Here is a 20,622-nt window from a genome sequence, read left to right as displayed (position 1 = left end):
CTCACTCCAGACCAGCATGGTACCGAATATGACCTGTAACCCATCAAAGAAATTGTCCCCTATGATGATCACAGTTGCGCCTCCCGTCGTCCATCCTTCACTCGGGCTGATGGCTTTGATACAGGGAGTAGCTGCTTTTCAACACACATGAAAAAGAGAAGGAGTCTGCTGTTAGAACCAAACTTTAATGATGGGAGACTTGAGAAAAAGAAAAAAAAAAATCTTTTATCTTTTCACTAACAGAAAGTCCCTCAAGATCTCAGCATTTCCCAGCCACATTAGGACCTGAAGCCCAAGGGTGCAACTTCAGTTTTTAAAAACATTCTTTTCATTGTTTCTATGAAGGCACATAATATTTTACCCAAATCTTTTTCCCAACCTGAAATCTGATAAAATAAAACACAGACATAAAGCTTAATTTATAAAATACTAAAGATGTTTTTAATGGGTGACTTTTTGAAATGGCCTGGAAACCTTACAGAATTGCTTCATCATTAAGTACATCTGAAAAGAAAATGTCTATGTTTTTAGATAAACATTTCTGCCCAATGGTAAGTTAAGAAAGAGAAAGGCTGGAGTAGGGAACGGTTATTGCTCCACACCTTCTGTCTGTAACACGAAAATAGCAACATTCATCATTAAAAATAACTAATTTTTTTTCAAATAAAAGCCATGGATCCCATTTTATAAGATGCAAAACTTGCAGGTCACTCAGGGTGAATTATGAAACTAAATGGCTGAGTCAAGGCTGAACCACAAAGACTCCTCATGACCTTTGCTTTGTTGTCTTTCCCAGGCATCAAACCCTAGATTTGACTTTTTAAAAATTTCATATATTTTCTATTTCCATTATAAATGGCCCTTGGAGATGGGAAATAATTTTCAAATATTGTGCTTCCAAACAAATTGGAGGTGGTTTGCCTAATGAGCATGGCATACTTTCAACAGAATTGCTAGGCATAAATGTAATTGTTGGATTATGTTTTTGCAATCTCTCTGAAGGGACCTTCACATCACTGAGGATTTTTAACTCTGCAATGCCATGCTGCTGTTCTCATGATTACTTTTATAAAAGAAAAATTTCAGAGCAAGGGAGATGTTGTGCAAGGAGAGAAAATGGGACCCTCCTCTTTAATAAAAGGTTTATGAAGCATCCACAACAGGCTTTCCCAGTCTTGAAACCAATGAGAGCACCAGTTAATCTTAACAGGAGAATAAAACTGGCAAAAAATTATTGGACTTTGTAAAATTTGGCAAGATCTCATGCTTTAACTTATGCAAGAAGGAAAGAAACTATTAAGCCTAGCCTGTGGGGTCATTGCTCACGTCCTACCACACAAATAGAACAGGATGGATTTTGATACAAATTAATCTTTAAAAACTACAGAGAAATTTGAAAATACCCCAACTAAACATTTCACGTTGGCTGAACTCACAGCAATGCATTTGCAACTAAAACTGGGCAGTTCTGAGACTTTTCTACCACTTTCCCCCCAAAACAAAATCATTCATCAAGAAAATATAATGACTCATGACTTGACTTTCAAATTCTTCCAATTTTTAATATACACAGTGGTTGTAATCAGTCTTCCACAGGCACAGGACTTCTTAAACAAAAATTCTCATTAAAAGTAAAAATGTTTAAATGCATGGTTAAGTACTCCTGAACCAATGATGGAATATGATACAGAATTTCAAGCAACTTATAATAAAGTACTTTAGCAACTATGTAAAATTCTGTACATAAGCAGTTTGCAATCATTTTGTTCATGTTTTTAGTCTTAATTTTTCATTTATAACTTACTATATCTAGTTGCTAGAGTGAAGTCATAAAGGTGTTCTTACATTCCTGGGTACTTCTGACAACTACTGGATGTTGGTTTGAGAGACTTGATCTTGAGAATCCTACCTGATGGCAGAGTGTGAAATCCAATGCTGCTATTCACTGTTGACCCTATGATTACTCACACCAAATACAACTCTGTTAACTCTTCTAGTTTTAATCCTACAAGCATACTTCTTGAGATAAATATAGTCTCCTCCAGGCTTCTTACCATTGCACAAAATGGGAGTGTGTTTACATATCTTTGAGTACTTATCAGTGTGGTCAAGCCCTGCAGAGTGAAACTTGTTCCCCTCCATCTTTTTTCCAATTTGTCAACTATAGGATATGGGAGGCACATATTGGGGTGGGGGGGGGGTGTTTCCTCCTCCCTCTACATTCTGTATCATCTACTTTCCCTGCTTAGAGACTATGTGCATTCAAGACAAGTCAGTCATGCAGCCCTTTTCAAGTGTGGAGCTCAAAGTGTTCTAAAGAAGCTTCTCAACATCTGCTACGACATATCAATCTCAAGAGGAAGCTCTGCAGTACCTCCCCACTGACATGTTTGGAAAATATGGAAAAGATTCATGGGTTTTTCAACTAAGAGACAGGGTGGGTGCTACTGGCATTTAATAACTGGAGGTCAAAGATGATAACTAACCAACAGTGCATAGGATAGACCCCAAAAAGGAGGAATTTCAAAGTGCCAGAAATACAAGGTGGAAAACATTGTGACTAACCAAACAGAATTACACCTAAGAGAAGTCGTTAGAAAGTCACAGCTCCACACAGGCCAAGGCAAGAAACCCAAAGAAACTAGCAGCTCAAGGATGACTGAAGTAAGTGGACGCTGGCATTCAGCACTAGCCGGGGCCGAGGGGGTAAGGAGGGGAGCAATGGGAATGGAGAGGACCCTGGTGCACTGCACCAGCTATGTCTAAATCCAGCATCTGCTGCTCAGATCCAGCCTTTGGTGACCCCACCAATGCAGGTCCAGTGCGGTCTGGCTTCCGATCTTTCAGAAGAAGCCAGGAAACCAGGTTTTTATATGAAATTTCCCAATCTTTAAATGTTGGCAACTAATTCAATATTTTTGTAAAAATATGTAGGCCAAACAAAATGTTTATGGGCTGGCTTTAACTCACGGGTCAACATTTTGCACTTTTACCCTAGTCACAAACAACCTGCCAGACTAAAAACAGACCAAGAAATATTTACCACTGTGGCCAAAATTACAGGTACTCAAATGTTCAAATGCTTCTGCAATACTGACAGTAAGAAGTAAAGTGTCTAGGTGCCCCCAATAAGACAGTGGTTAAATAAATTATAGTATATCTATATTGTAGAATGTAAGATGTGTTTCATTATAATGAATGAAAAAACTTCTATAAATTGACATGGAAAGACAGCAAAAGTAAAGAAAGCAATTGACAGATTAATAAATAGTATGACCTTTTTTTCCCAAAAATGATATATGAGTCTGTGTGTGTTGTGTGTGTGTGCACACGTGGATGAGGGTATTTGTGAACAAATATGACACATAAAGATCTAGAAGGCAGGATGTGCATGAACTGTCCCCAGTGGGTCCTTATGAAAAGAAATGAGATTGACAGAAAAGGCAGACTTCAATGTTACTCTGTAGACATCTATATGGCTCGAATTTTTTAAATTAGCATATATTAAGGTAATAGGTTAAATAATAAAAAAATCAAATGACAGAACATTTAATTTTGTGAGAAATAAAAATTGTACTTTTTAGAGCAAATTGATACTACAAAAAAAAGGCAAGACAGCTATACTAACAGACTCTGAACCTTCCCTCCCTTCTTCTTTTAGGTAAGTTTTCTCCAAATAAGCTCAGAAAATAGCCAAAAGCAGCCAGGGACTTGCTTTTCTCTCATTCAGGATACCCAGAGAGAAGCAGAGGGAAGACAGAGGAACACCATTTTTTTTAATAGTCACAGTAGATGCATTCAGTGGAATTTAAGATTACAAAGATTTATTAAAGAGTTGGATTCAGTCTGGGAATGGAATAATCAAGATAATTCTATCTCCAAGAAAATATTATGGAAAGGGGAATAAAGAGGTAGTTTTTGAATACAAAACTACTGGTACCAGGAAATTCCTGACTTAATTAATCAAAAGCTTCTTTCTTCCCAGTGAGCTGTCATGCTCTATCCACAAGGACATCAAGCCAATTCCTGTTTCTAAGTCTCCTTAAAAATAAAAGTTTGGGTGCATTCCCCCCTACCCTCTCCCCACCCCCCACACACCTCATTTCTTTAATTCCTCACCCCACCCTTCACCAGCCACCAAAATAGAGATTTTCTTTCCTTCAAACTATGACAATAACATGATTACCCTACCACAGTTTAGCATAATGGCTCTGAAATGCTCGTGGCACATTGCAGAGTTAAAGTGGAAATTATTAGGTAGCTCTTCTTTGTTATAATAATGATCACTCTACAAATAAAAGCTCTTCTCCCAAAGGTACTGCAAGGCACAAAATGCTAATTCTGAAGATTATGTGTGCGCTTTTATTAAATATTACTATGCCCTGCCTGTTTGAGGGCTTCTCTGCTCTGATTGTTTTATGAGTACCATGTTAATGTCATTCCCATCTTGCTAGCAGCAGGCACACATTTTAGCGTTTGTATGAGAGTTGATCAAAGGCCACGTGCTGGGGGAATTGCTGAGAAAACACGGACAAGCGATAAAAATCTAACAGATTAATTGGTTTAAATTTCATTTCAGGGTGTTGAACTTTGGCTCGGGACTTTAATGCTACACCGTGAGTCAGGGCCTAATTACCAGATTTCCAATTTGCTTCTGAACAATGGTCGTGGTGAGAAGGAAGAGGGAGGGAAGAATTAAAAAAAAAAAAATCGCTCAGCTCCCAGTACGTATTTAACCAGGAATGTTCTGTGTGCAGACAATTGCACCAGGGGACATGTGCGCTCACCTGCCTAAGCTCCAGAGCGTTTCTATCTCCTTCAAATAGCCACAGAAAGCATGGGAAACCACAGATGCCCTCAGCAGTTTAAAATGTTCTGATTTACAGAATCAATGTTACATGATTCGAGTGCCTGCACACTCGCACTGGAAGCATCAGGCTCTTTATTAGCAAGGGGAATTTATAAGCTGGAGTCGCACCTCAGCCTCCAATAGAAATGATCTATTTCATTGATAGAAAGCAAGGGCCAGGAGAGCCATGTTTACCTCGGGGTTTATGGGTGGCCTTGGGAATAAGGGTTAATTGAGCTCAGAGGTGCCTGCCCATTGAGGTGAATTAGTGGTGTGTGCAGCTATCAGCAGGGTCCTGGGGCTGCTCTTACTTTTGCCTGTGAAATCTCTTTGTGTTTTGATCAATATCTCACTTGTTTGGGGTAGCTATATAGATAACCCAAGTTCAGCATTTATCATATCTTATCCTCAAAATGAGGTTTTCCAACAGTTCCTGCTGCATTATGGAAGCCTAATTAGGAATGCCATCATTTAGCTTTTTCCCTCCATTCCTGTATTTAAATACACTGAAGAAACAATGCTCTAAAGTTGGTAAAAGGTACAAATTTAGAAATGTAAATCCACTCTAAATTTCAAGATGAAATTGAAGTGGATGTACGTTGTGTATGGTGCATGAAAATATGTAAACTCTTTTTCTAGCATTCTATTAGCCAGCACTCTATATTAATGAGCATTTCTACAAAACAGATATTCAATGCATACAATGGAAGTGAAGAGACTGGCACCATCCCTTACTGGCATCTGAGTAAAGACAGGAAGATCAAATTATGTTAAGTAGATTTTAACATTTAGAATATTACAGTATTTGATAATGGGCAAGAGCTCCAGCTGTTCCAATTTCACATCTACCATTTAGTACAACCTTGAAATAGTCACCTACTCTCTCTAAGCTGTAGTTCCCTCTTAGGAGATACCTTAGATACTCCCAACAAAATTCACAGAATATGCCTATGTATGTTATATTGTTCTACTATATGTCAGGTACACAATACGCTAGTTGTTATGATCATTATTATTGTATCGGTTCCCCACTAACCAGAGGTTATCTACTTATTCAAAAATCCTGTTTATCATCTATTATATAATTTCCTTAAGGAATTCCCATCAGCTACTTGCTAACATGTCCAGCTAAGCGTACCGAGTAGGTGGACTTGGCATCAGTCCTCCCAAAGTAGAATGTTTTTTTAAGGATCTCATTTGCCCAGAATGAATATTGATGGGAAACTTTTCAGAAATGAGGGATTGACTGTAAAGTTATTGTCCCAAATTTTTGAGACTTGGCAGTAAATGTGAAACCCATGATCATAGCTCATTTTTGTTGGGATATCTGTGACCTCATAAAATCTGAGGGCTTCTCATTTTCACCTGTTGACTTTGGCGATGTTGTGCTTGGGAGCAACCCTGTCCCAGAGGCTGATGGTGACACAAAATACCACCATGGATGTCAGCGCATACATACCTGCTCTTCCTGCTTAGTCTGAACAACTGGATTTTGCTGGGTTTTTTTTGTTTGTTTTTTTTTTTTTTTTTGAGTGAAGTGACTTTCCCACCAGCTTACAGCTTAGCAGCACCAAAACCTGCCTTCTCTGATCCCAAAACTATAAGCTGCCAATAGGAAGGAAGACAGAGGGTTTGCTACTAGCTGTAAAACTGATCCTCTGCACTATGACCATGGACAGGAGGCAAATATGCTCTTGGCTTTCCCATTTTCCACCAGAATGCCTTAGAAATGAGAAGGAGTCATGATGCCCGAGTTACAGCACCAGAATGCACAAAGCTCACTTTCACAATGCTATCACTGCCACACACTCCAGTCAGTCAATAAGCAAACAAGTAATAGCACACAATGTGACAGCTTTCCCACTCAAGATGTAGCAATCTTTCTAACACATGCTGTTCCTTTGAGTTACTATGTAAGAGTTTCTGTCTTTACTTTCTTAGTAGTTGCATTATGCAGTTAAATGTTTTATTGCTTACTAGGATTTTTATTTTGTTTTCTTATTGGTCTTTGTTTATTGTCCTGTCCACTAGAATATTTGGATATCATTTGGCAAAGATATGTATTTGCAAAGAAGACCTCTCCCTCCTCATCTTTATCTCTATCTCTATGTGTGTGTGTGTGTGTGTGAGGGGGAGTTATTTTCCACTTTAAAGAGAAATGTAACCCATGATATAGGGGTTTCTCAATATCAGATGCAATTAAACCTATTAAATATTAAATGAGGAGATTGAAAATTTCAAGTGTTTTTCATCCTTTATTCCAAAGTGACTTCATTTGGAAAGAAAACCATATGCTTAGACAGTATTAATGGATTTCACAGAAAAGAAGAAAAGGAAAACTTCCCGGTCACTAGATGGAAACTTTGCTCCAACTCCCATCCCATCCACATAGAGGCAAAGTTAAACTTGGGGTGGAATCTACCTCTATTTAAACTTTAAAAAAGAGCAACTAAGACCCAAGCTGTGCCAGTAGTTAATTACAGTCCAAGCCCAAATAGTATCTACCTCCTGCTTATTTTCTAGCTTTATTATTCTATTTTGAAGCAACAAAATACCTCAACAACCAATGGACATGGCACTTGAGCAAGGAAAGAAGTGCTGGCGGAGAATTTGTAATCCAAAAGATTCCAAGGCAACTGCTTTTGGATTTCGGAGTTTGTCTCTCAGAGATCTAGAACACTGTGCAGGTTCAATATGCAGTTATTTAACAATTTAGCAGTGAAAAATCTTGACATTTTGATGTACCTGTAACTTCTAAATTGCACATGAAAGATTTGTTGAAGGCTTTTTGATTTAATGACACCCGACACAGCATTGTTTCAAAATATGCAAAAATTGTTTGTTAAATATACTGTGAAGGTTTGGAATTTTATAACTCAAGGAGGTGTGAATATACTGCTTTCTACCTCACATGAGATCTGCCAAATCCAAAATTAAAACATAGAAAATATTAATCTGAGAGCAGCTAAAGGCAAATACTGTTCTTTCTTTTTTGTTTCTCTTGTTCTATGATTGTCAAGCACTCTATTGCAAAGCAGTGGGGAAAGACTGTCATGGAGGCCCGGAGAATCCTCAAAATGAATTATTCATAGATCCAATCGTGATATTTGAGGAAACAGTGGTAAATTTACTTGCCTCTTATTATACAATAAGTAACTATTCTCTTCCTGACAAGGAGAACTTTGATGTAAAAAATGATGTTTAGCCTCATTCTCCTTATTAACTTGATATTAAAAAAAAAAAAGTTTGAGAAATGAAAGCTAGGAAAGAAAATGCAAAGATCTTTCCAGAAATGGACACCCAATATTTTGAAAAAGGGAAACAATTCTCAGGTTAAAAAAAAACATGTAACTGTTTCTTCATGGAATACTCAAGTCTTTATTCACAAGCACTCTTCCTGGGCCTAGAAAATCATAAAGTCAAATATGAGCAAGTCTAGTGGAAAATCTGTGACGATAATCTTGGCTGGAGTCGTATTTTTAACAGGCCTTGAATGTGTGTGCCGGATTATCCAGATGGCCATACAGGAATCAGCCTGATAGGATTAAACCTTTATGCTGAACTCTGCTCCATCTGTTCACCCAGGTTTGCCTTTCCTTATCTGAATATGAATTTTAGCCTCCTTATGTCTGGGAGTGGGACTAAATGCAACATTAAAAACATAGATGCATGGAGACAATTTAGCATTTCATTAGGGAGTCTTAGTTGGTATTACCTTAGTCTTTTTTCTCGAAAGCATTTTGGCTAACAATTTCGCTAAAAAGAAATTTAAAAGCACGTACAATGCACTTTTTTTTAGTTAGAGACTTTTTATCTTTCTCTTCCTATGGAATTCTAGAACTCATTCAATTCAATTAAGCATCATAACAGAGGTCTACATTGATGTCCACTCACAAAAATAAAAATGGGAAGACACGAGAGCCTCTCAGAGAAACCGACAACAGCAATAGGTGATTCAGAATTATGATTGGATGAGTGACCAAAGTAGAGGATACTTATATATGTGTGTTGTTTTCTTTCCATTTTGAGATTTGTATTGTCAGTTGACAAAATTATTTACAACTGTTTCTATCATTTCCACTAGGCTTTCCCCGTTTTAAGGAAGCTCTTTTTGCTGGGGTGGGGAGGCGGAAAGGCTGTAATTCAGAGCTTCACCTTGAACGAAGCAGCTGACATAGGTTGTCAGGTGAACATGTCTAGGCAAACAGGGAAGTTACTTGTTGAAAATGTATCTGAGAGCAGTTCTAAGGCAGAGGCCAGTGAGCTGTCAATAGGCCAGAGTCTGGGTGAGGGTTCTGGGATTTCCAACTCAGTGAGAAAGTCAAAAGGAAGCTCTGACAGTGGGCTCAGAGGAGAGGACCAATGGCAAACTTCCCAGAAGAATACCATGAATAAATGGAGAAGGTGCAAGAGAGAGGACTCTTTTAGAAGCCTACAGTGGGGCTGATTTACAGCAACATAATCCTTAGAGGTGCTCAGTGTGTTTGTGATAAAAATCACAAGAAACAGTAACCTGTTAAGCTTCGACCCCTAAGAACACAGAGTCTCCCAGCAGTCTCAGAGGGTTCCAAAGGGTTCCCACAGTCCCTAGGTCACACTGGCTCTTGCTCTAGCTGTCATGAAGGGAGGAGTCAAGGCGCTGATCAGATAGAAAGGTATCTCAGAGTTTGAGAAAAATCGAAATTAAAAGATATGTTTACTTTGGTATAACAGTTTTGAAATCTATGTATACTTTTTTCATTATACGCATTTTCCATGAATGCTATAAAGGCCTCTTATAATTTAGGTTTTTCCACACACAGGTATAGTTTTCTATTTAAGTAGTACCATTAAGTGGACAGATAACAGTAAAGCTTACATTTGAGCTTAAGGTAACTTATATTAATTGGTATGAATGTGCACATAAACTATGTTAAACACATGTCTTTGTCTCCTTAATTGACAAAAATTCTAGTTAGTTACTAAGGATGACTTCTGGAAGTAGATGGTGTTAAGCCAGGAAGTCCCTTATAAGTCATCTCTTGTAAGATGGACACACTCACGCACCCCTCCTGTCTATACTCCATATTTTACAACTAAGTGAAGACACCTGACTATTCAATACTATTACTTAATCTGCTTTGCCCAATAAAGTAGCTACTAGATGTAATTTCAGTTGATGAAAAGCAAATAAAAGTTATTTTCTCAGATATACTAACTACTTTTCAAGTGACCAACAGCTACAGTGGCAAGTCACTGTCATACTGGACTGCACAGAGATCAAACACTTCTGCCATTACAGGAAGTTCTATTGGGTGGAGCCAATTTCAGGAACAACTGAAAATAACTGAGCCTGCAATGGGTAAACTAATCTGAGCTATCGTTTATGGGGTGCCCTCTATATAACTGGGACTGGGCTAACAAACATTAATCTCCCACTACTCCAAGTTTCACAAAAGCAAATACCCAAAATGCCATGCAGAAAAGTAAGTTAATGTAATGGAAGAGGGGAATGGTGGGGATCTGGCTAAATGCAGAGTAAAGAGAGCCTATCCAAAAGGTACACACATCTGAGTTTGACAACACAGTTGCTATTTGAGAATGTGGATCCAGCACAACAGGTTGAGTACAGCTTTCACCTGAAATGCTTGGGACCAGAAGTATTTCAGCTTTCAGACTTTTTCAGATATCAGAGGATTTGCATAGATATAATGATTTATTCAGAATAGACCCCAAGTCTAAGCATAAAATTCACTGTGTTTCATACACACCTTACATGCATATCCTGAGAGTAATTGTAGAAAATATATTGGTGTACTTGCATTTTCACTATAATCCATCACATGAGGTCAGGCATGGAATTTACCATTTATGGCATCATGTTGGTACTCAAAAAGTTTTAGATTTTGTAGATTTTGGATTTCAAATTTTCAGATTAGAGATGCTCAGTCTGTACCAGCTCTTCTGATTATAAAAGGAACTTGCCCATCCACATTTTCATATAAAAATATCTTTAACTGTCAGCCACAACTGTATCAGTTCTTAAAGTATCATGCAAATGAAATGTAAAATGGATGAAGTCTGGATTTAGTCCATGATCCACCAGAGAGTAACTGACAAAAATCCTTGGAGGGCCAAGAAGAATCTTTCAGTTATTAATTTTTGTAGCTACATAACTAATACTGCCATTGAGTTATCAAAAATAAACACAAACCACAATCATGGGCAATTCTGCTTCTGATTGTTTCAGGCCTCTTTCAAAACACATGGAGGTCCCAGCTAAGCTTCTATTGCTATGCATAAGATTTTCAATAAGCAGTTTGGAAGATGAGCTCCCTGCTCCTGAAGGATTTCTATTGTCATCATGCAAGACAGCATAGATAGTGACTTTTTAAGAGAACCGTGTTTTGAATGTGAGCAGCATTTCAAAATCAACCTTGCCAAACCTTTAATAATGCACAAGTCCTGCTTGGTGCTTTTTGGAATAGTTCTGCTTATATTTCTCTGCACAACCGAGGCTGCTATTGCTAACGTATTTGAGTGAACTTTCACTATGGACAGCCTTATCATTCTGAACCAGTTTCCTCTCCTCACTGACACATTCGGTGATGCTGCAATCCAGCATTTGTTATAGCACAGATGTTTCCGTGGTGATGATCTGTGACGTCACAAGCAAAGGATTGTGTATCATCTAACTGATCCATACAGGTGAGCAAAGCAAAGCGAGAACTCCACTTCCTTTTTACATTCCATGATGTTCTGACTCAACTTCCTCTACAAGTACCCTTTGGCATCCGGGCCATTCTCTCTGGACTGTGAAGAGCACACACACTTGCCTGTTTGTGATTCCCTCCTACTACATGATTATTAATTATGTGCAAAATCTAGCCCACACACAAAGACACAGATTATCCTTCCTCAAAAATTAGCCAACAAAATCATGTCCACCCTCATAATTATGATCAATTCTCCCTTTACAACCTTGTTTCCTGTCTCTCTCAACCTGGAGGGAGGACTTGGCAGCCATTAGGAGCTCTGGCTTTGGATTCAGGAAGCCTCAGCTCACATGTCAGCATCACCTCTTAACAGTTGGGGCAAATCGTTTCATTTTTCATAAACCTAAGTTACTACCACTTTAATCAGGGATAACAATTTTAAGAGAGTTTACCTCATAAGGATGTTCTAAGGTTTAAATTAGTTAATCTATGTAAAAATTTCAACAAAGAGTAAGCAAGGAACAGATGTAAGATGATGACAGAACCAAGAGGAAGAAGAATGGATGTAGGAGAAAAAAGAGGGAGATAGGGAGGAACAAAAGTAAGATGGAAAGAACAAAACCCATTGTCTGCAAATGTTTTTTGCACATTCCCACTATTTCTTTTTCAGGAAGTTTGTACCACTTGCCTCCACTCAGTTATACAGTTCCTTGCCAAAATGACCCATCTTCTGCATGAAGCTTTTCTATCCTTGTTTACAAAATGCTAACCCTTTAATGAACTCCTTTTGTTTCCTATTCCTTTGTCATGTCCTGACCTTTTCCTTGAACTTTTATCTTGATACACAAGATGTGTCTATATGGATAGCTAGGCATGCACCTCTGTGTGCAAATCAGTCCAATTATTCAACTCACCCCTTGCAGACAGGAATTTCCTTCATTCACAAACTGAACAGCACTCTGCATGAAACCAACACCTGACAATTAACTAGCATTCAGTTTTCCAAGGACTTTCCCATAACATTACCTCAACCATTCTTAGTATCAGCCTTAAGTAGGAGACAGCTGAATTTCAGAGACTCATTTAAACTTGAGACTTGGGGAGTCTCTTTTGATCAATATAGTCAAATATTTAAAAAAAAAAAAAAAACCCAAACTACCCTTCAATGATGGTGTTTATCTGAAATTTCTGCTCAGTTTGGCTAAAACTTTCACTTCAATCAGATAAATACAGCCAAAGTCCCATAAAATCTTAGTTGTGCAATGTTTTATCCCCAAGATAGAGGGTGGATATTTATTAACTTTACTTGGAAATAGAGTAGTAATATTCTGTAAAGTTATTTTCCCCTTAAGACTCAGACCCATGTATGAATTATAGTAAAAATTTCTCTCCACCTTCTTCTATTTCCAAGTTCAGAAAATGGCATCCCAATATAACACCACAGATGCCAATTTAAACACAGGAACATTGAAAATATTGCCAAACTTCCAGGCTTCTAAGCCTATTGTTACAAGTTGGGCTGCTAAACACAAACTTGAGATTTTGAATATCTAACACAAAGGAATTTCAAAAAGTTTATGAAAAAAATGGAATTAAAAGTTAAGTTTATACTGATGTGGAATATTTTTAAATCTATGGATGCATGATTTTTCTCATTATATGTGCCTTTCATGAATTTTTGAAGACTCACTCATATGCAGGGGTTTCAAAATTGTTTTGAAATTCAAAAAATTAACTTATTTTTAAAATTCCGTTTTCCACAAACATTTTGAAGTATTCTCATTTAAGTGATAGCAACACCATGAGAATTTACATTTTTTAAGTGTAGGGCCACTTCCCCTTTCATTTTCAGCCTGGACATTATCCACCTCAATGGTGTTCATTATAGAACTTTACATGTGTAAACAAAGAAAATAATGACCATTAGGTTATCCTGAGACAATACTTACTAACATTTTTCCAACTCTTTTCTTTCTTTTGTGCAACAAGTATTGGATGCCAAAGGCCTTTAGCTAACCAAATCAAAAAGAATGTTTAGGATTCTGCCAAAATTAAAAGGTAGAAGAATATGAGGTCTGACTTTATAGATTTGTTGCACATAATAGTTACTAGGGGAGCACAGCTGGTTTGATGATTCAGCCAGAAGATTTTGGCAAAGAAAGACCAAAGATATATTTGCCTTCTCTAGAAATGATAAAAAAAATTCTGAACTGCCTGGGATACACTCACCATCCCACAGACAACATATGTAAAGTCATGTGCCCTAGGCCCAGCACATAGTAGGTATTCAGGGTCTATTGGCTTCCCCAGCTCATCCAAAGAGAAGTAGATAGAGAATAACAAAGAACCAGAGAAGATCCTCAATATGTACCAACCACATTAATGTTAATCTATCTCCTCAGTAACAGTCAAAGGCTGCCGCTATCTGTTCATATTTTACATGTACACCTATCTGGAAATTTTTATTCCTTTGCCAAAGGAACTGTTGTGTTTAGAAAAGGTCTCAGACCTGACACTGTCTGCAAAACCTATTCCCTCTGTCCCTTTATTTCATTCTCCCCAGAACTGCAGATGAAAAATATGGGTTTGAACAACTGGTGTTGTGCTGATTGCAACTGTCAATTAAATAAGCCGGCAACACAGGAGCATATGTTTGCATATAAAATATTGATTAATTTAACAGATTTGGTTAAAAATATATTAGTACTTGGGTTCTGCTTTCATGCTTAGTGGTCAGATATGCATTCAGTCAATTCAGATCTATTTCTGCATCCTGTGGGCTAGAGAGTGTTACTTTTGTGTTTCTCTTTTCTCTTCCTTCTCTGGTTCCCGTCTGGTTTCCCATGTCAGTGCTTCTGTTATGACTGACCAGCAGCACACATTTAAGCAGGATTTTAATTACTAGGTCATCTCACAGCCCAATCTCCCATGGCAAGAAAAGAAACAGTTCTACAATCCATGCCTCAGACTTTCTCTTGCACCTCTCCAGGTAAATCTCTTTTTTTCAAGGATGCTAAAATCGTGCCGATGGCATCACATTCATCTGATAAGAATGATGATCACCTAATTTCTATAAAGTTTCATTTCTGTCCACTGAGTATTTCAAGTTGCAAGACTGGCACAGGGAGTTTGAGATGGGGTGCCCGATAGCGTGACGTGATACCAGGATTTTTTATCTTAACCCAGAAAAGCACCTTCCTGTATATCACTGCACATGCCAGCTACCTTACCCTTGGGATTTAGCATAGATCTGGCTTTTCAATTGGCCTTTGAGTAACGTCGTCAATCTGCTTCAATTGAAGCACGTATTATATTACATGCTCAAATAGCAAGAGAATTTCTCTCCACCTCTGAAGTCCAATGTTCGGGGATTAGCGTTGACTAAACAGTGGGAAAGAACAAAGGCAATGTGTCCCTGTGTCAGCTACTTGGAGGTCCAAAAGCAGCAGATACAAAGCTTAACTCTTTTTCTTTCCGACCACAACCAAATCCTGGAAGGATGGCCTCAGTTTCCCTCATTAGTTACATAGACATAACAATAGTAGTGCCTTTCTGTGGGTGCCCAGAACATTAAAAGACATGGCACAAAGTGCTTACCACTGAACTACAAGCCATAGAAAGTGTTTTTTTTTTTTTTTTTAAGATTTATTTACTCATCTGAAAAGCAGAGTTACAGAAAGAGGAAGAGACAGAAAGAGACCTGGGCTGGGTCAGGCTGAAGCATCTTCTGGGTCTCCTTTGTGGGTTGCAGGGACCCAGACACTTGGACCATTTCCTGCTGCTTTCCCAGGTGCAATTATCAGGAGCTGCCTCAGAAGGGAAGCAGCAGGGACATGAACTGGCACTCACATAGGACGCCGGTGTTGGCTTAACCCACTGTGCCACAACCCTGACCCATTAAGTTCTACAGCTGCTATTACAGCAGCAAAATAATCACTACTCAAAACACTGGTTAAGAGCCAGCATTTTATGTGACAATGAGCCAGGTCATCCTGTGATTAAGAAAATATAACGGCCAGGGCCAGCATTGTGGCGTAGGGGGTAAAGTCATCACCTGAGATGCCCGCATCCAATATGGGTGCCAGTTCACATCCCAGCTGCTCTACTTCCAACACAGCTCTCTGCTAATGGCCTGGGAAAAGCAGTGGAGGCCGGCCCGTGTTTACATTCCAGGCATCCTCGTGGGAGACCTCGATGAAGCTCCTGGCTCCTGGCTTTGACCTGGCCCAGCACTGGCCATTGCCGCCATCTGGGTAGTGAACCGTGGATGAAAGATCAGTCCCTCCCTCTGACTTTCAAATAAATAAATAAATCTTCGTGTGTATGTGTGTGTGTGTGTGTGTCTGTGTAATAGATCCATAACTTCCATGTAAAAGAAAAACCAACCCAAGAGAAATTTCTCAGTTTACTTTCTCAAAAATGGATCTCCGACATAAATCTGTGTTTCCTATTTACATTTCCTCAAGCTTCTAATGGTTTCTGTTCACAAGGATCTTTGAACATGATTTCTTCCTCTCTACCTACAACACTCTTTCCTCTTTGCCTAAGTGCTACTCTGTCTTATTAAGCATTTAAAAACTCCTTTGATTGTTCAGACTTGGCTGAGACACTTTATTGTCAGCTCTTAACAGTTTATATTTCTGCTTTATGGCACTTTCCATCTCCGCAATTCCAATTATTCTATGTACCATTATTTGTTTAACCACGACACCTATATATACATACACACATGACCATATACCTCCTAATGTCCACAACTGTTCCTACCTTGTTCATCTCTGCACCTCTATTCTGTAATATAGTAGTCAGTCAAAATGTGTTAATAGATGTGTAACTGAATGAATAAGCAAATGAATAAAAGAGGAATCATCACGGTAACTGAGATATTAAGGCATGAAACATCAAAAGTTAAAATCTCATCCAGCAGTTCTTAACAGTTGACTACACCACAAGGGGCTTCCTAATGGATGAGTGGTGGCTACGTGCTGTCCGGTTTCCTGGGCTAATCTGGCTCCCATTCTAGCAGCAGGCACACCATTCTTTTCGGGGGTTAAAATTAGCACCTGTAAGCTCCCCCTGAAGTGGGCTGTAATCACACAAGGACCCAGGTGGACCTTGCTGACAGATGTTAAGGTTAGAAGGAAGGGTAGCAGCCAGATGAGAAAACAGAGCCACCCGCTTCCGGAGGCACCAGAACTTCCTGTCTTCAGGCCCGGCTGGTTCCTGCTCCCCCGCCCCCTCCCCCAAGCATCAGTCTCAACACAGTTGCAGCTCTTTTCTGTCATTTGAACTCAAACCCTATCTCGGAAATTGATGGGCGATGCTGCCCTTGACAACACAATGTCAGCTTTGCTCAGTGTCCAGCTGGTCCCGTATACATTATCATAATGTGCTGCCTGGGTGGACCGCGGCTGTTTCCCTTTCTTGACTCAAGTCCTCTTTCCAAACTAATTTCTGCTCTCTGACATGCAGATACTGCTTGTTTAAAAATAAAAACAGAGTTAACTGGGAAGAAGTTTTGAGTTTTAAAATACTATTAGATATTAGGTCTACATTAGCAGGAAACTGAGTCTAAAAGGCTTTCTTTGAAAAAGCAATATATGATTCTTGAAAAAAAAGGGTGGGGGAGGGATGTTTCCCAGGGTCTTACACATTGTTTCCTGGGGATCTGAAAGAATTATTACTTCCCCAAACTTTTACAATCTTCATAGCATTTCCCAAACTTCAGTCATGATTTTGCTCCATCCTGGTACCACTTAAGCTATTATTTACTTACTTTTATTTAGCTGCTGCTATTTTTGTTTATATCCATTTACTTTTCCTTGGAATTTAGTCTTGCTCTAAAGAACTGTAACTGAGATTATGATGTTCCAGTTGAGTTGTATTGTTTGGCTTATGTATCAAGATAAATACAAGACTATTAAACATTTTAATGTTTTTCCCTCATCACCTAAAATTATTTACTGCCTGAGAAACACTGGTTTAAAAGCTCACTGCTAACCATCAAGTGGATTATACACTATATTCTCTCTACTGAAAGAATTCAGGCAGAACATCTGGTGAGTGCTGCCCAAGATGCATGTGGCTGTGTGTGTGTCACAATTGTGGCTTTTCCAGACTGTCTAGAACCAAGAGTTAACCTCCTGAAGAGATGCCAAGGCGGAGGAAAGTGAACCATAGGTCTATTCTATAGAAACACCACAACGTTGGCATTTTGGCAGGCACTTCCCAAGGCTGTGTGTGTGTGTGTGCTTCTCAGGAGATAAGGGAATCTCTCAAAATTAACTGGGTTCACACAAGTAACCATCAGAGTTTGACAGGTTCTCCTAAGCCCCACCTTAACTGATGAGGGAACTAGGCTCAGAGAAAATGAAGTACAGACTTGAGGTCATATAGCAAGTTAAAAGAGTTTCCTGGTCATTTATTTCTGCATATATAACTAAAAGTGTCCAAACAAAAATATTTCAAATGTAACTCCTGGCCACTGCCTCTAAATATCTAATGTTAAGGAGAGTTTATGAACAGTCCACTGGAGCTTTTACTCAAATATTAACATCACTTGGATCCTCTAGAAATTCTCAGGTAAGGAATGTTTCTGTAACAAGTACTAGGAGGGCCTTGTCTGCAATTACCAATTATGAAAATAAATTAAAATTATGATGCTTTTATAGCCAAATATAAGCTAAATAGTAGGCTTCCAAAAATCGTGTCACCTCTGGCAGAAAGTACCACCACCTTGCAACATACCACACTTGGTGTTTATTAAAAGAAATTAGGGGGGCTGGCACTGTGGCATATCAGGTAGAGCTGCAGCCTGCGGCGCCAGCATCCCAATGGGTGCCAGTTAGAGACCCGGCTGCTCTACTTCCAATCCAGCTTTCTGCTATGGCCTGGGAAAGCAGAAGATGGCCCAAGTCCTTGGACCCTTGCACCTGCGTGGGAGACCCACAAGAAGATCTGGACTTTGGATTGGCGCAGCTGTGGCCATTATGGCCATCTGGGAAGTAAAGCAGTGAATGGAAGACTTCTCTATCTCTGTCTCTGCCTATCTGTAACTCTACATTTCAAATAAATAAGTAAATCTTTAAAATAAATCAGGTGAGGCTCATCCATTTCTGAGATCTAACAAAAATACCAAATATACTGGAACTTTTCCCCAGTTTACAAGTTTGTCAAGAAATTCATATTATGGTAACAGTCCCTCCATATCTGTATCAATTTCTAATGTTATTTCTAACATGGAGTTCAGTAACCCTCCAGTGTCCTAACAGTTGCTGAACTCAAACTCTCATTATTCTCATGGCCTTCTTTTTTTCCACCTTTACTGTGCCACAGAAGCCACATGGCCAACAAGTGATTTCCAGAGAGATGAGTTAAAACATTTCTGAAAGGGACCAGTGTTGTGGCGCAGACTAAGCCACCATGAATGATGCCCACTTCCCTGATCAGAATGCGAATTCAAGTCCCAGGTGCTATGCTTCAAATCTAGCTCCCTGCTCATGTCCCTGGGAAGGCAGCAGATGACGGCTTAAGTACTCAGGTCCCTGCCACCCATGTGAGAGACCCAGATAGATGCCTGGGTTTGGCCTGGCCTAGCCTCAGCCACTTTTATTCGCAGAGTGAACCAGTAGATGGACTATCTCGTTCTTTCTCCCTCTAGTAAATAAAATCAATCTTAAACTCTTGCAAGTAAGTAACATTATGAACCTCCTTATTATCTTACTACTGTCATAGAAAATAAGCCAGTCATCAAGTAAAATCAGCATTTTTAAAAAATTTGACTAGCAGAATGTGTTCCAGCCATGTGAAAAACAGGTTACTGAAGGAAAATGAACTTTAAGGTATACTTACATGATGTGTCCTATTTTTTAAAAAAGGTTTGCCCTGGGCGATATTTTGAAAGGTCTATTTAAAATATTCACATAATTGCCTTACTTGTGTGGAGAAAAAAAATAAGAACAATGGGAAAGGAGATGGGAAGAATTTGGCATTATTTTCTAAGAGCAGTAATCAAGAATACAGACTCCAGAACTGGGCTTTCTGGTTCTGATCCCTGGGTCAACTATTTCTCTGTGACGCTGGGTAAGTTATTTCCCCTCTGTTTGGCCTCAGTTCCCTCATCTTTACAATGGACGTCTATAGCACTTGTAGGTACACCTAGGGTCAAATTCCAGGTCTAGTTTTAATTAATTTTGTGGACTCTAAACTCCAATTTATGCATCTATAAGATAGGGATAATAATTGTCATATCTAATCAGGTTAGTTGGAGGATTAGCCTACTGTTGGCATACGGTGAGTGCTCCATAAACGTTGGCTGGTAATAGGCAAAAAGTAACCAGGAGTAAGAGTACTAATAATAATACAATAGTTTGTTCTGATCACCTTCAAGCATAGCAGTAAACCTGAGCACATTTCTCCTTTCACAGCAAAGCTGTGGGTGGTCATATTCAAATAAGGATGTGATACAAATTTCTGCTTAGCAGTTACAGGGTGATCTGCCCGAGGTTAAGATTTTGTGGGCTCTCTCGTCCCTAGGATTAGGACTCCTGGTGCTACCTGCCTTATGAATTCCTCAGGGGGTACACTGGACATAGGTCTTCACTTACTGCCTTGCAGATTATCTGGCTTACCTGCCACATTCTTCCAAGGAACGACAAAAGGCCTCTTCTCAACTGCTCAAAGAAAAAGGCCTGACTTGATACTTGAAAACCTGGGGTGTTGGTGTTCTCTTTTATGATCCATATGGATATCCTTAACCCTAAGGTTCTGTTCTTCCATCTGTCTTCTATCTTCAAGTGGAAAAATTAATTGGTGATTTGTAATTTACCACTGCTGCCACAAAGGATGCCAGCATTTATCTACTCAACCTGGACCCTTCCTGCAGGTCCTCATGCATAAGCGGGTTTGGATGAAGTTCTGCAACAAAGCCAGTTGCACAATATCATGCAAGCTCTGCTATTGGGCTTTGAATGTGTGTTTCTGTCAAGAAGCTGGCATAATTGTACGCGATCCTTGGAAATCCCAGAGGCACAGGAAGCAAGCCTAGGCCCCTTTGCATTGGCCTCTGACACCATATCA

At 39.1% G+C, this 20,622-nt stretch overlaps 1 protein-coding gene across 13 annotated transcripts in view; it reads right to left on the bottom strand.

Moving 5' to 3' along the window:
* Nucleotides 1-20,622, bottom strand: part of EBF1 (EBF transcription factor 1) — a 415,547-nt gene that overhangs the window by 105,630 nt on the left and 289,295 nt on the right. For 7 of the 13 annotated variants that reach the window (XM_062188750.1, XM_062188748.1, XM_062188752.1 and 4 more), the window contains one exon: nucleotides 1-134. In XM_062188750.1, coding sequence (XP_062044734.1) covers nucleotides 1-134 — 134 coding nt within the window. The remainder of the gene's footprint in view (nucleotides 135-20,622) is intronic. The other 6 variants (XM_062188751.1, XM_062188749.1, XM_062188760.1 and 3 more) reach the window with 1 other exon arrangement.

This window comes from Lepus europaeus, chromosome 4 (genome assembly GCF_033115175.1).
Source record: "Lepus europaeus isolate LE1 chromosome 4, mLepTim1.pri, whole genome shotgun sequence".
Taxonomy (NCBI): Eukaryota; Metazoa; Chordata; class Mammalia; order Lagomorpha; family Leporidae; genus Lepus; species Lepus europaeus.
Note: the sequence above shows the minus strand (reverse complement) of the source record. Positions and strands in the feature narration are given on the sequence as shown.